The sequence below is a fragment of the Coturnix japonica genome, unplaced genomic scaffold (assembly GCF_054131305.1).
Source record: "Coturnix japonica strain WE unplaced genomic scaffold, WE-NBRP24 Scf048, whole genome shotgun sequence".
NCBI lineage: Eukaryota > Metazoa > Chordata > Aves > Galliformes > Phasianidae > Coturnix > Coturnix japonica.
In genome coordinates this window covers 1,499,994-1,515,608 of record NW_028188951.1, presented here as the reverse complement: position 1 = coordinate 1,515,608, position 15,615 = coordinate 1,499,994, and the positions used below count along the sequence as shown (strand labels likewise).

Below are 15,615 nucleotides of genomic sequence, written 5' to 3'. Positions count from 1 at the left end.
GCAATATTTATCCTTTCATTTGTAGGTGGAAAAAAGAAGCTTTAGGAAGTACTTCATCCCTCTGCCAAATCAGTCTTTTCTGAGTTCTGAGGGCCCAGGGTACTTTGTCAGAGCAGGAATGTTCTCTGTTGCCCTTTATAGCTTCAGTCATAATTTTCCCTGTTGTTTGCATGATAAACTCCAAACCGTAGCTCAGTTGGCAGCTCAGTATCTCTTTAAATCACATCCAGTTTCTCGTGTGCCATTAATATTTTATTTATGTTGTATTACATTTCGCAATAGTCTCCATGCCAACAGTTCATGCCAGAAGCAATGTATGACAGAATAATTTAAGTCCTCGGCGCTACGAGCTCTTTCTCTTTAGCTGGTGTCATTAAGTCAGACTCGGTTTGTCCTTTCTCTTGCAGTGTCAGAAAGCCAAGACTGGATGTGTGGATTTGTACCTCCTGACGCTGCCCTGGAGGGGACAGCGGGTAGTGCCAGAGCAGTGCTGTCACCTGCTCCGTGTTTGAGGTGACAGCAGCAAATCTCCTATGGAGAACTACTGGGGCAGGACCAGGGCAGCCATTCAGCACTGCTTTCTATTGCTCCTTGGCTTTGCAGAGATGAATGAGGACCTCATTCCAAATCAGCCTGCTGGCATCTTCCGAGCCCTTTGTTTCTTGAGCCTGTCCCAGCAGGGACTATGCAGCCTGGGCTATTTCCTGGCTGCTCTTTGATCCATGGGAGACCTCACAGCATGAAAGAAAGGCAGGAGCATCTTTCTTACGCGAGATGCTCACAGTGTTGTCCACAAGTGAGCACAAACCTATGGAGGGATGCAATAGTTCTGCTGGCACAGATGAATATTCTGTCCTCAGGACATGCAGAAACTCTTGCTTGTAGCACTGCACCAGCCTAACTACACCACTACTTCTCTCATTCCCATCTATGTAATTATTTCATTGTTTCGCTATTAATGTTGTTCATTTTTACTGTAGCATTCTACCTACTTCTGCTACTGTTAGACAAATCCTTCTGATGCTGGACCACAGAAGAAGCCCCTGGGACACAATACAAAGGTGAGCTTAGCTCTTTCTTAACTGTATGGTCGGTCACTGGCACAGGCTGCCCAGGGAAGTGGTGGAATCCCCATGCCTGGAGGTGTTTGAGAACTGGAGATGTGGCAAGTGGGGATGTGGTCAGAGGGCATGGTGGGGATGGCTTGGTGTTGGACTTGGTGATCTTAGTGGTCTTTTCTAACCTTAATGATGGCTATGACTCTATATGCACAGAATGATTCTATACACATCATCAGTATTGAGGGTCATATTTGTAATTCCAACCCTTATTCGATGTTCATAAAAGGCTACAGTATGGTTAGTACACAACCCCACAGGTCTTCCAAGAGGGGACTACTCTGCTGAGCCTGAAAGGCTTCCATCCTGCCCTCTCTGGTTTGACCACACCAGCATGGGATAAATGCAAATACCAACAAGAAACAAGTGAAAAACCAAGTAGAAAAAAAAGTAATTAAAAAAACCATAAATTACTGAAGTTATATAGGAGAAGAATCAACAGGAGAGTGCAGTAAAAATGGAGAGTCAGAGGAGAGAGCAGCAGAAAAGCATGAGTGTGTTTCTCTGTATGACATAAAGAGGTTGCAAGGGACCCCTGTGGGACTCTTTGGGAACGCAAAGTCTGGACAAAATAATGTAGTAATGAGGCTAATCTGATGCCACAGAGGAAACAAGTGGCACTAAAAATCCTTCAGGCTCCTGTGGTCTGGCAGATTCAAGTTTTCAACCACAACGTTCTTAAAATCCCAAGTCTCCAAGACCAAGAGATGGTATTAATCACAAGTTGGCCAAGGGCACAGATCCAGGAATCACAGCTGCCTTCGTCAGCCCCTGTACCAGCGGGGATTCAAGAAATATGAGTTTACTGGAGGTGCTGTGGAGTTAGCACAAATCATCCCAGGGAGGAATCTGTCCATAAACAGTTACCTCTGTGCAAACAAATAGGATGGAAGAGAAAGAGCAAGGCAAAAACTGCAGCTTGTATACGTGGCTTCATTGATCTTTCTGCGCCAATTAATGTCAACTAAGAATGCCTCCCTGGAGACCACCAAGAGCACAATAGGTATACTCACCTTACTTGAGATCACAGGGACCTTTTCAGACTCATGGTATCCACCACACTAATCATCTTGTTTGTCGTGTTAAAAATCTACAGCAGAGAAGAAATTGATGTATCTAACTGACACTTGCCATTTACACTGAGGGAATATCCATCTGCTTCAGTCATCCAAATCTATTCTCTGTCTTGTTATTATTTTTCAGTTCTGTGCTTTGTGAAATATAATGGGTGATGTCCTTGCTTATTTTTCCCAACTAACAATTGCTTTGCAGATCAAGCTGCAAGCAGTCCTATGGCTTTCTGACTTGGCAGGGTTGTGAAAGTCCTGCCAAAGTGTCATGCGGTCTCTGCTGCGAAATCTGACAATTGAAGAAGTTCCATCCCAATCCCAGTAGTGATGGGTTTTGATCCCCTGTTAAATGCACTTCTATTTTGGCTCCGACAGATACCGGTGAAATAAATGAAATCTACAATCCTCTCTGCGTATGGGAGGGCATTAGATGATTCATTGGCTTGGAGCGTGCTAGCAGGCATCCTTTGCACATCTTGTGTTGCTGTAATGGGTAGTTTGCAGCTGTGGGATCATTGCTATATTTTGTAGTTTTCTTCTATCATTAGCTGTTAAAGGAATAGAAGACCACAGTCAGGTTTGTATTAAACTACAAGTTCTTGTTTTTAGAGGCACCACCTGGGGATTAAAACAGATGCTGTCATGCTGCACAGTTAGCCTCAAAGCAGGAGAGGTGTAATGATTATGTGATCAAAGCTCCTCGCTTCGTTCAATTGTGCAATAATTACAAATGGAAACATTCTAAACAAGCAATGTTGGCTGTGACACACACAGGAGGGCAAACCCAGTCCCCAAAGCCTTTATTGAGTGGATTAGAGATGGGGAAACCTTCCACAGCTTCTTCTGAGGAGAAAACACGGGTAAAGGCTGCTGCAAATGATCCTGCAGTACCTCCTGGGCCATGAAAATACCCTGTAGTTACCAAGTGGGTAGTACTGTGAATGCCACATATTCACAATGAACAGATCCACAGTTAATATAAAACTGATCTTTTGTGACCATTTCAGCTCCCTCTGCTTGGTGTATTCCTGCCTCCCCAGAGGCTGACTGGGACATCTTCATCCAAAGGAAAATGTATTTACATGGAAGATGGAAGTCAAGTGATGTTTTCCAGCCATTTCAGGCACTGCGCTGCTGGTACACGGTTTCAGAAGTTGCCCTTAAGGGCTTTTGGACCCTGTCCTCCTTCTCCTCCTGCCACTGCCAGGTAAGTCTCCTGTGAATATTAATTGGCATCAACATGAAGTGTGATTTTGTTACCCAGCTGTAGCCTAGTGCAGGTCAGTGTATGTTCATGGTGTGCAAACAGCAGTCATCAATGGATGGATTTATGGTGAGATTTATGGTACTTCTGTATAAAGCTTTCCAATAGAGTATCCATGATAAAAACACTGTGGTAAATGATAAATTTTATCTTCCTCCTTCGAAAAAAGCATGAGAAGTGCTAAGATTAAGCTGAGGCTGGAGGCTAATAGAAGAAAGGCAAAGGCACATTGAGGAGTTCCATCCCTGCAGCCCTCCTGTTTGCATGGAGCCCTTTTAATAACTGTGAATAAAGCACTGTTCTTCCAATTCACTTTCTAAAATAAACCATCCAGATGGCTGTAAGACAAAACCTAGTCGTCAAGCTGAGTAATGTGTATTTTGAGCACATTAACAATGGAACATGTAGAATTGTGCTGAATTATGCAGAACGTCACTCAAAAAGATACACATGCAGAAGCAGGAATATCACAAGCATCAGACAGTCGTGGTTCATGATGTCATTCTGGGTCTAACCAGAAGGAAAGTGTGTTTTACAATAAGGGTGGTGAGGCATTGCCACGGTCTAACCACAGAAGTGGTACTTGCCCCATCCCTGGAGACACTCAAGGTGTCAGCCTACATAACCTGAGCACCTGGTGGAGCTGTGGGTGCCCCTGTTCATTGCAGGTGAGTTGGACCTAATGACCTTTAAGAGTCCCTTCCAATTCAAATGATTGTATGATACAGTGCTGAGTGAAGATTAATGTAATCTTTTTCTTTTCTGAGGGGAGGTGAAGAGGACAGACAGATGTTCTTATAGTTAGTGAGGATACAATTATTTGGCTGAGCCAACACTGGGTTTCTTCTCTGCTGCTTCCCCCCTTGATGTCCAATTCAAACTTGGAAAAAAACCTGAAAATCAGAAAGACTCATAGAGAGAGGAAGGCAAAACCCAGACATTCTGCTGGGGCTGCATGTGTGAAGAACGTCATCAAGAGATTTTCCTGCCCACTCTGCCCAAACTCATAAAAGTCGCAGCAAAAGAGCTGGGGAGTGCAGAAATGAGTGCCTGATGGCTCCATGTTACGCTCAGTAGGATGTTTGATGTGTATTTAAAACAGCTTTGACTGCCTGAATGGCAACAAATGGTCACAAGGTCTGTAACCTGAGGGTGGTTGGACGGGTCTTGCTGGCTCCCCCCAGTGCTTTCTGTTTCCTGACTTCACTCCTAGAGCTTCCCAACTCCCACAGGAATCCAAGCTCTCAGTGCCCAGCGTTGTAGGGGCACAGCCTGCAAACTGCAGAACTCCTGCTGAGAAAAACATCACCTGGAACTGTTTGTCCACTGCACGGCAATTTTCATAAGCAGACTTTGTGCCGAAGTACAGCGTGAGTAATTGCTTTATTTATTTTCCTTTACCCGAATGCAATTCTTATTTGCTGTGAAATCAAGTCCCTTCCCTAGCTGGAAGCAAGCGAGCGACTTTAGTGTGTAGGAAGACTATAGTGGCACAGCAGAAAAATGAAACTACCAGAAGCTCTTGAGGAATAAATTCAAACCCTCATTAATCCCTGTGGGCTGCATCTCCAATCTGAATTTTATGGAATGTGGGCGGTGTTTTCAATGCAATGGAATTGGTTGGCTTCAAGGGCTGGTTTAAATGATGCCAACATGGCTCTGAACCACAGTCCTTTGCCCAAGGAAGATGCAGGCTGGGGTTATTCCCAAGTATGTGCCCGGAACTCAGCTTTGCTGGAAAGCACTGAGGCTTGAAGTAGTGGGTCTGACACAGAGCTGCTGATGGGCTGGCTTTGATTTCTTGGATATTTGCTCATACAGTTATTGTGTGCTTCCGAAATGTTTTACTATTATTACTACTCCTATCATAATTATTGTTCTCCTTATTATTATCATTATGACTTCCTTATTTGGGACAACTCAGCTTTCTGCTGTAAAATTCCAATTAAAATCAAAGAAAGCTTTGTGGATGCCGTCCCACTATTTCTGTGTCACTTCTGCATCTCATCGAGATCTCAGAGGAGTCTCTGAAGGTGCATCTTGGAGACCTAAATGTCAGGAATGAGTATAAACCAGGTTTGGAGCAGGAGGGGTGCGCTGACTCTGGAGCTTTTGTCTGACTCTTAATTGCAATTGGGAGCACAAAATTCACCGGTTTAAGCTGTCATAATGCAAAGATTTCTGACTCATCACTGCAAGAACAGCAAGAAATAAATTTCTCGTCGTATAGTTTATTACTGAAGTGGTGTCTTTTGCTAAGGACGTGATATGTGCATAGGAAAAGTGAAGGCTAATGGCTCTAAGTCCTTCTCCAAGATATACGCATGACAAAGGGAGTTCCTATTAGCATTTGGAAAGGGTGCAAGGGAGTGTATTGTAGGCGAGCAGGGGCTGGCCCGCTGCTGCCCTTAGATTGATATCCCAAGTATTCTGGTACTTAGAATCACTGAATGCTTTGGGTTGGAAGGGACCTCAAGGCACCCCCAGTCCCAACCCCTGCTATGTGCACTGACACCTTGAATAGCCCAGGTGCCCGCAGCCCCCTCAGCCCATCCCTGAGCACTGCCAGCAATGGGCATCCACAGCTCTCCAGGCAGCCCATGCCAGGCCCTCATTGCCCTCATAGTGAAGAATTTCTATTTTTGGATCAAAATCTCCTTATCGAATATGTCTGCATTCTGCACCTTAAATGTAGGTAGATTGCCTGTTTTGGTGGTGATGCTATTAAAACTCAAAGGATGGCTTGAAAAAACCCTTCATAGTTATGTGACATGGTGCAAGGGTTGTGATTTTGTTTTCAATTTAGAATGATTTCTTTTTTACTTATATAGGTATGGATAGGAGCATCACCTATTATATTGACTAAGTGTAAAACCAAATCATGCTGTTTCTGAAGTATGAATATCTGAACCTCCCATTTGGGTCAGCAGCAGGTGGTGGTTTGAGCACAGTTGGTCCTAAGGACAACATACAGTCCAAATTTTGCTGATGGAGATTTTAATCTCCACACGGGTGGGAATAAGTGCCAAGCACTGAAATATGTGGTCCCGTGGGAGCAAGGAAGATGTTTTCCACGAAGATAAGCAAGGCAAAGAATTGAAACCCATCTCAGCATGAATCAGATTCAAGCAGGGAAATGCTGACTTTCCCCCTTAGCAAGAACTCATCGGTTCCACCATCCCTCAGTTTAACGGCACTTTTAGAAAGCGAAGAGCTTAAAAAAAAAAAAAAAAGAGAGAGAGAGAGTGGGAGAGAAACCAACCTGCAGAAAGAGGATTTCTTTGCTCCTGTAGCTGCTGCTTCCCTTTGGAAGCCGGGCTCTGCGCATCGCTTGGTGCTGAGCGCTGCCTACCGGTCCCGGCGCGACGTGCAGCCCCAACCCCGCTTCGTAGCGCTCCGAGAAAGGGCAGATAAAGATCTCCTGATCTAATCAGCGGTTGCTCTCCTCTCAGACCACCCGGGGGCACAGGGCTTGTGGGGTTATTGCGGGTTGTGGCCGTTGTTTTAACTTGTAGCGTGACATTTCTTCCTCCCTCCTTTCAAATTGCACCTTTCCCTCTCTGTCGTTTGCTCCCTTAGGAAGAGCTGCAGACATGAACCTCCTAATGCAAGATGCTGGAGAAACGTTATGGAAAATGCAGCTTTGGTGCCATGCCTAGATAACAGCAAGGGTGTTAACAGGCACACAATGCATGGGTAAGCATCTTTAACACATACAAAACTCTCCCAAATTGTGTCTTTTTACTCTGCAGTGAATATCCCTTCTAAGGAGCTGTTATTTGCTATTCACTTACTGTCATTCTTGAATCTCAAAAACACTGCTTTTCAGCAGTCAGATATTGCCAGAAAACCACGAGCTGGATTCTTTCTTATAAGTGCCCCCAGTGACAAAACTGGCAGCCCCTTTTTGGCTCAGGGCTGGCCTAGCTGTCACCCCCAAAAGCTTCAGGTTCGATGATGCTGTGAGGTGTGGCACAGAGATGGTGATGCTCAGGGACCTGGGGGGAAAAGTGACCAGAATGGAAGTCTCTGGGATGTGAGTTCATGTGGATGCGAGGTTGGGAAGATGAGTGGGCTGGCTTTCTGAAGGACTGTTCTACTGGCCTGGAAGGCTACAAGTATGATTGATAAAATCAGTCAGCATTGTTTCTAAATGGAGGCGCACAGCAAGCTTTGTTGGAGGATGAATGCACTTCTGTTTCTTTTGTCTGGGAATCATCACCATGCGGATTTAATCCCTAGTCTGCTATTAGAAAAAAAAAGGTGAGTTTTTAAACTTGGTGGAAGTAAAGTAATTCTTACCATAGAGTAAAATGGAACTGAGAGGGAGAGCACAGCAGCTGTCAGACACAGGTAGAGGTTTCCTTTGGGGATTTGTTTCTCTCTTTCAAGATGCAATATGCTATGAAGTCTATGTATGTGCCATTGTCTTTGATGTACTGAAGGGTGACATTCATCCTCTGGAAGATCTCAGCCTTCAGCCTTTTGCTTCCTCAGTATGTATGGACCAATTGCCCAGAGTGAGGACAAATGGCTGCAGCAGGGAAATTCATCTCAGCACCAGATCCCTCGTCCCTCCTGCTGGGTAAGTCCTAATTAAATCCTTGCATCAATATAATTAATCGTTAGTATGAGAATTACATATTAGTCTGCATTATAGTCAATACTGCTTAAATATTAACAAGTTGTTAGCTATTCACTAACCTTTTAAGCCCTTCCAAATCCTCTTTATCACGCTGCATGTTTGTGTTAAATCTCTCTCAAGTGACCTTAAGTAAGTGAGCATGCTTTTACTTGCTGCTAAATACACTGCAAGCTCCCCATCCAGTTCAGCTATTTGGCTGCTTTGGCTATTATCTCCCTTTCAGTTTGCACTGATTTAACTGTAGTGAAGAGATCTCAGTGTTGATGTGAAGCCCACCTGTGATGCAGTGATGGGCTGTCCCCTCCTGAGTCCTCAGTGTCTCCTTTATTTAATTAGGCCAGCTTCTTTGGCTCCCTGGAAGATATGGAATCCACTATGAATTTGTTCAAGAAATAGAACCCCCACATTTCAAGCCAGCCCGTGACTAATGATGGGGGATGGCACAGGGGGCTGCACACACCAGATCTGCTCCTTTCTGTGTCCCAACTGCTCTGATATTTCCTCTCCAAAATCCCTGACTTCTCTCAGGGATCATTTAGTAAGGTTCTTAACTTTAATTTCTTATAAACAGAGTTCATTAACCATGCAATGAATTTAACATCATTTCTGCTCATAGCACGTGAATACATAGCATGCAGCTTTCTTGCTGCATGGTATTCCTGGGACCAGATGAGGAAAGTGCTTTGGAGAAGTGGGATTTTGCTTGTTGTAAGGGAAACTGTTGATCACAGCCTGAATCTCTCATTAACCACCTGAGGCAATGATGGGTCAGCTGCAGGAGCACAGGTGAAGGTAATTGAGCTGTGCTCCCAGAAGGGTTGGAGCTTGACTCCACCTCTCCTAAATCCCATTTAAGGGCTGATCACCACTAAGGCAGCATCTCTTTTTGGAGATTGCTCCTTTGTGGAGCTTTTTGTGGTGAGCCTCAACATTGGTGAGCATCCATCTCAACTGAAAGCCTCAGCATTGGTGAGTCTTTTCTTATATACCCTCTGCTTATCCATTTACTCTGTAATTACAACTATACCCCTGTATTATTCCAACTATACACTTGTCATGAATATTAATACAAAAAAGCCTCAGTACCTGGATAGTTCATGGAATGTAAATGCAAAAAAGGGGAAGAAGCACATTTTTCCAACTGTGTTTTTCTCTGTGCATCTTTCAGTCTCCTTTTGAAGTCCTAGAAAACGTGATGCTCTTTCATAGCAAATTCCTGCATGCAGAGCAGGGCTGTGCTGCTTTGCTCACCCCACCAGTCACAGGGCAGCTGATGGGCCACGGCTGTGCCCCCACATTGCTCTACAAAGCTCCTCCCACTGCGCTGCTATTTGTGCTGACCAGAGCATGCACGGATGCAATACTCAGCACCAGAACACTTCCTTCTTCAACACAGGACCTTAGGACAAATCCTATAGTGTGCTGCATCTAAATAGGCAAAATGTAAGTGTATCATTGCATTTCTGCTTACCTTCCTTATCTGACTCAATAAGTAGTATAATGAGAAATAGAAATTATGGTTAATGTTATTTCCTTAGCATTAAGGGATTCATCATAACACTACATTGCAAGAACCATCATGCAAAAGTAGCAGATTTCCCACTGTAGTTTTAGAAATGCATTAATACTGATGACAATACTAATAATTTCAAATGAAGTTTCCTTAAGTTCATTCCCTTGTGATATACTTTCAGTTTTGCCTTTTGACTCTGCCAAACTTCAGAAGTTTTATGGCAAAATTGCTTCTTTGGATGGTTTCATTATTAACGCTGCAGAAAAGCACCAAAATATTTGGGATACCCAAAAGATCAGGCAAGTATTTCACCGAGTGTACAACAAAATATTATGAGGTAATTTTATTATTTCTTTTCCTGGTTTTAGGTAAAAATATGACAGTATACAAGATAATCTTATTAAAGGTAAAAATACAGTATTCTGCTTTTTCTCTAAACAGATCTACGTACAGTACACGTTTTTATTGTCTTTTTTTTCTCACTGTTTTTATACAAATATAACTATGATACTATTAGGCTATCTGTGTTCTCATCTGGCACTTAAGAACTGATCACGGGTCACCTTCTGCTTCTGCTTGTTTTTTGCAGCTGATCCCTAAACACAACGGTCATCTCGTAGGTGTACCTTGTGAACAAACAGGACAGTTCAGCGGTTCCCAAGTAGTAAGGTGTGCTTTAAATATTGAAATCACGTAGCTAAATGTAGAAACTCAAGCAATCCAAGTCTCCAGTTGCTTTGCATCAACTCGCTGCTTACCCTTTGTAAAAGTGCAGTCTGGATGTATTACAGCCTTAGAAGTGGTTTTATTTCCTTCCAGGTTCTCCATAAAAGCCAAACACATAACTCAGGACAATCATTTCTCCAACAATTCATTCTTCTTCTTATTTCTTACTCGTCAGCACATCCCCATTGGAAATGAAGCCTTTTCTTCCTACGATTCAAAGATTTGAAGCTTCTGGGGTATGTTTTTCATGTTTTACCTCATGCTATGGCTTCCTCTTTGAACTCTGGAACCCAAAAGCAGAGCAGCTGAATTGTGTTGCTGTCATCAGTTAGTGCTGTTCCTTGCCCTGAACACATAAGCACAAAATACTTTATTTCTGCTGTGGATTTTCACTGAATGTTTCAGTACACTGTTGTTGTAGCTGGATCATCTATGGACAAAAGAGAGGCTCAGTGTGTGTACAAAGGGACCATATCCATTAGTGGGTTGGCTAATACAGCTGGAAAAAGCTGAGAGGGGTTTTTGGATTGGAATCCCTTTATCAGGTTCCAGCAAAGGGATGAAGGGTGCTTTACCCAACAAGTTTGGTTCATGGCTCCAACTCTCTTATCCAGTCTGAAAAGTAGCTGATAATCAGCCTTGGTCATTTCAGCAGATGATTTCTATGCTTTTAATTAACCACCATGCTGTTCAAAGTTACCTCCGTGGATGCCCATGTAAACGTAAAAGGACACAGCCAAGGACAGGATTCTTTTAAATTCTCAAGGAATATGCTTGGCATGTTTTTCCTTCAGCCTTCACCTACTTCTTGTCAGTACAGAGTTAAGGTAAATGAGCACAGTTCACTGGAGACAGGTGGATGAAGGTCTGGCTTTTTTGCCTTTAACTAAAGGTGCCTTCCCTACGCTTCCTTTACTTCTGATGTTGAAGGTTGTATGCTTTTTAACAGTAAGTTGTTTTGTGTCATAAAAGCTTTAACTGGAAAGTCACCAAACACAGGAGGAATGCAAGTGCTCCAACTGACACCTGCCAGTTTATAGAAGAGTGCCTGGTCCCTGTTTTTTTGCGCTGTTTTTTGTCCTCTTAAGATGCTGGTTGAGACTGAGTATCATTTAGAAAACCAGGTGCTTTCCTCTCTGCTCACCATCAAATGTCCTTATTTAAGTTCTTCCCGAACTTGTCGCTCAGTTGCTGTATGAGTCTTGCCAGCTCACCAGTAGCTTGGGACTTTTCTTCCAGGAGTTCATATCGGAGACTAGAAATATCTTGCTTAATCTCTTTAAGTTCTCCTAAAGGGAGGAATACATTGTTGTTAGCAATATCAAGGAAATCATACCTATGGGTTTAAGACAGGAGAGATTATCTCCTATCTTATACCTGAGCTTGGACATGGGTGTTTGTGGCACTCTATATGATGTTACTGCTTTTATGCATTTAATATTTGGCTTATAGAACCAACAGCAGTATAAGCTATGTATGGAAAATTCATCTTTTTTCTCAAGTCTGTTCTCTCTCCATGTGTAGACCTTCACCTACATGGGACGTTTGCAGAAGGATAGCGGGGAAAAGGCATTACAAAGAGTGTCTTTTCCATCTGCTTACAAATCCCACAAGACACCAAGGCAGCGCATATCCTTATTCAGTTTCAGCAATGCCCTTGTGGTGGACATGGGCAGTACAGCCAATAACTACTTTACTTGGGCCCCAAGACAAGGCTAAGTATGAATAATGCCCTGGGTTTTGCAAAGGAAGGATATGTGGAGCTAAGAGGCAAAGCAGGACAATGCACAGACAGACCCTATAATACATATTTTCTGCTAAGGAAAATTTCAGAGCAGAAAGGTGGCTCTGAGTCAGCATTGTTTGCCTTCATGTGAGCCTGAGGCATGTCTCCTCTCCACAAAGGCTGTTCTCAAAGCTCAACCCTTTCTCTTGAGATATCAGTAGCAGTAGCACGACATGCTCTAATTTGTGGCAATAATAAAAATCCACTCACCTTCATTGACTTCATCATTTTCTCGGTCCACCTGAGCCTTTAGCACATACCGCTTAATCAGGCGTTTCATTATCTTCTGAAAAGAGAACAGAAACACTTAAGGTGAGTTTATCCACACCTCCTCAATTCTGAGAAATTCAAGCTCTTGATTTCTCTATGGATGAAGCCTGGCTCCAGAGGAGGCAAAGGGATTTTTATTGCTGACTTCTCGTTTATTTACTACTTTATATTGTGAACTTCGTATTGAAATAGCTGATTGATAGCCATTCCATAATGAGTCCTCATTATGTTTGTGGGATACACGAGTGCAGAGTATGTCCCACAGATCAAATGAAAACACAGATGATCCAACAGCAATTTAAGAAGTAGGACTCAGACCATTTCTTGAACAAGCTGCCATTTAATGCATCTATAAAATAAGCTTTACTGGAAGAAATAAGTTGTTAGTTAATGATGGTAACAAACTCACTAATGATGATGAATTGAACATCTGACCCAAGTCTAAACAGAAATACTTGTTTTGGAACATGGGGTTGAGGAGAGAAAACAGACTTAGAGAAAGAGAGAAGAAAAATGGAGAAGGAGAAATTTTTTTAGAGAAATGGTGGATTTTATGGGACACAGCGAGGACAAAAACAGCATCATGTAGATTTGTAAAATGGGCAATGACTGTTAGTAAGGAACCAGATACATGGAAACTGTAAGAGGTGATGATGGATACAAGCTTGCAATGTGATATTGTTCAAAAAATGCCTTATTTATGTAGAAGGAAAGTAACTTAGTCAATCTCAGGCTGCCAAGTGGCTTATGGCAGAAGGCCTACATCATTGCCAGCTCCTCACTACAGAAAATATGCTCATTAGTGGGGAAAAAAGCATTTGAACTGTGAGAAACGTAAAAGTATTTCTCTGTCAGAGATAATGATCAGGAGTCAAACTAATATACCTAAATTTGCTTATTGGTTGTTTATATCAGTTCTTGGGCACCCAATGCTTGATGGCCAAGAGAAGATATGCAAATATCTCTTCCTCTCTTCTCTTCCTCTCTTAGCATGAGCTCAACTATTTGCAGAGCAATCCCGTCTGCTTTGAACTTCACTTAAAATCACTGCAAAAACTGTGAAACTCAAATTAAGGAGTCAATACACTTGTTCTTTTTGTTTCCCTAGAAGCCAGCTATGAATTATAACGGTACAAAATGCACGTGCACATCAAAGAAGGATCCACTCATTTATATATAGGTCATGAAGTCATGGAATGTGGGATGTTAAAGACTCTGTCCTTGTCTCAAAGAGGCATCTGGCTAACCAGGTGGGTCAGTTAAGGCAACAGAGGTGAGGCACGGCGCACGTACGGTGTGTTGAAGATGGCCAAGGTAGTAGAATCCAGAGGGAGGTAGGGTTGGCACCTGGGAAAACATAAATGAAGTAATGTTTGGGGAAAGTAGAAAAATCCTGGGTCCAAAATAAATGATTTGTTTTGTTGTTGTTTCAGAACAGGTGACAGGAAATTTAGACTAAAACAAGGAATCAACGTAAACAATATTATTATTATCTGGAAAAAAAAAATAAGCCCTATGTACTCCACTTCCCATGCAGCTGGTATTTTTGATGGCCACTACTCAAATATAGTCCTATATTAACTGCTGTATGTGAAAGCCAAAAGCCTAAAGGTGCCCACCTAATCCACTGAGTACAGAATGCACACAGATTTGTCTACAGAAACTAAATATTAAAAACATGGCCATCCCTAACACGAGGCTCCTTAGTCACCTAGTAGACAGTAGTGTAGTGTATGCCAGTAGGTATAGGAAAGTAATTTGGTTTTGCCCCAGGATTGCTTTTCTCCTTCTCCCCAGTGCTGTTCCTTAAAGCTACAGTAAACGAAATAGCCTCTCTGCAAAACAGTTTTGTTTATCACAGGGAAATGCAGAATAAAGCTTCAAGACAGTATCTTGATAATGAAGGCCAAACTTGAAACAGTTTAAATACATTTGGTCTCTAACCCACACGTTACCCATCGAGCAGTACAAGAGCTCCAGAGTGAACTGAGCCATCACATTTGTTCATCTCTTAACTTGCAGCTGTTTTATCACTCCGAACATCAAATAAATACACTCCAGAGCTTCTAAAATTACCAACTAGTCCTTCCAATTTCCCTGACAAATCTTTTTCTGACTTTTATAGAAAAAGGTGCTGCTGACAGCATGACAGACTGCCAGTGCTAGGAGTAGGGACTGACACATGATGAACTTAGTGCAGCATTTTAGCAGTGCTCCCTTCAAAGCCTCATCTCAAGAGGGTTTGATGAAGACATCCTTTTACTCAGCCTAGTTTATCTCCACATCATGGCAGCTATTTGTTGAGCTGTTTATCCTGTTTCTCAAGGTACTGCATGTTTAGGTTCTGCACATCTTCTGGTGTCCCATGAGAACATCATACTACAGCTACACAAAGCACAGGTCTACTTCACCTGGTAAGAATCACTAAAGGAAACGTGCAGAGAAGCCACTACTTCAAACATCTTCTCAGCTGCAGAAGAAAGCTTGCTGTCCAGATATCAATGTGTTTGTTCTTTTTCTATACTTAGATAATGAAGATTATTACACCTTTCTTGTGCTATTTGACAGTTTCTTCTTACAGCAACGGACACTCTAAGATCATTTGAAGACAAGTCCAGTAGGAGCAAAATCAAGAGAAAGTAACAAGTATTCATGCCTGTCTTTCTTTGAAAACTCAACTTATTTTCACAGCTGTCTTTGGCTTTCTCAACCCTACAAATAAGGGCTTAATTTACCACAAACATTAGGTGATCTCATTTACAAATTATATCAGCAGAAGCCAACACATCTTTCTGCAATCCATGGGCCTGAATGTACAGGAAAATGTCAGAAATGCCAAAGTGCTGCTTTGAGAAGGACAATCATCTCTCTTCCCTTCAATTTTGATGGTGCTAAGCCAGCTAAATCCAGATGCCAAAATGAACAAATTCCACTTCCAACTGAGTCTCAGAGATACCTTGGTGTCTTGGTATAAAAGCAAGGACAACTTTTATGACCAGAAACATAATAGTGCCATTTTGTTACACAGCCCAGGAGCTCGTTGTGCTGGAGGCTTCACCAACATAAAACAAATCAGTCCTAGAACTGCCAGTGCACATTTTACCCCATCAAACTATTATTTTCCTCAACTCTTTCATGTCAGTTCCTCCAGAGGCAGTAGTTGCCAACTGATTCTTTTTCAATGTATAATTAAAAAATAAAAATTGAATGGGACACATTTTGC

The 15,615-nt window shown here is 42.5% G+C and overlaps 1 protein-coding gene and 2 long non-coding RNA genes across 12 annotated transcripts in view; 2 read left to right on the top strand and 1 right to left on the bottom strand.

Annotated features, from left to right (window-relative positions):
• Nucleotides 1-3,237: 3,237 nt before the first annotated feature.
• Nucleotides 3,238-9,971, top strand: LOC107320212 (uncharacterized). Of its 2 annotated transcripts, XR_014940706.1 has the most exons (6): nucleotides 3,238-3,395; nucleotides 4,685-4,822; nucleotides 7,032-7,148; nucleotides 7,950-8,037; nucleotides 9,266-9,540; nucleotides 9,792-9,922. It is a non-coding gene; the product is annotated as an uncharacterized LOC107320212 (long non-coding RNA). The 2 variants fall into 2 exon arrangements; XR_014940705.1 differs by lacking the exon at nucleotides 3,238-3,395 and having other exon boundaries at nucleotides 4,655-4,822; nucleotides 7,898-8,037; nucleotides 9,792-9,971.
• Nucleotides 9,929-15,615, bottom strand: part of TRPC7 (transient receptor potential cation channel subfamily C member 7) — a 64,795-nt gene continuing 59,108 nt past the window's right edge. For 4 of the 5 annotated variants that reach the window (XM_015875865.3, XM_032447433.2, XM_085532117.1 and 1 more), the window contains 3 exons: nucleotides 13,686-13,739; nucleotides 12,333-12,408; nucleotides 9,929-11,625 (listed from right to left, as the gene is read on the bottom strand). In XM_015875865.3, the coding sequence (XP_015731351.2) occupies nucleotides 11,483-11,625; nucleotides 12,333-12,408; nucleotides 13,686-13,739 (273 nt within the window). In that variant the 3' untranslated portion in view covers nucleotides 9,929-11,482. The remainder of the gene's footprint in view (nucleotides 11,626-12,332; nucleotides 12,409-13,685; nucleotides 13,740-15,615) is intronic. The other variant, XM_015875866.3, reaches the window with a different exon arrangement.
• LOC146752271 (uncharacterized) lies at nucleotides 10,167-15,609 on the top strand. Of its 5 annotated transcripts, XR_014940712.1 has the most exons (5): nucleotides 10,176-10,279; nucleotides 10,512-10,572; nucleotides 13,501-13,642; nucleotides 14,719-14,806; nucleotides 14,921-15,609. It is a non-coding gene; the product is annotated as an uncharacterized LOC146752271 (long non-coding RNA). The 5 variants fall into 5 exon arrangements; XR_014940710.1 differs by lacking the exon at nucleotides 14,921-15,609 and having other exon boundaries at nucleotides 14,719-14,858; XR_014940711.1 differs by lacking the exon at nucleotides 10,176-10,279 and having other exon boundaries at nucleotides 10,438-10,572; nucleotides 14,921-15,047.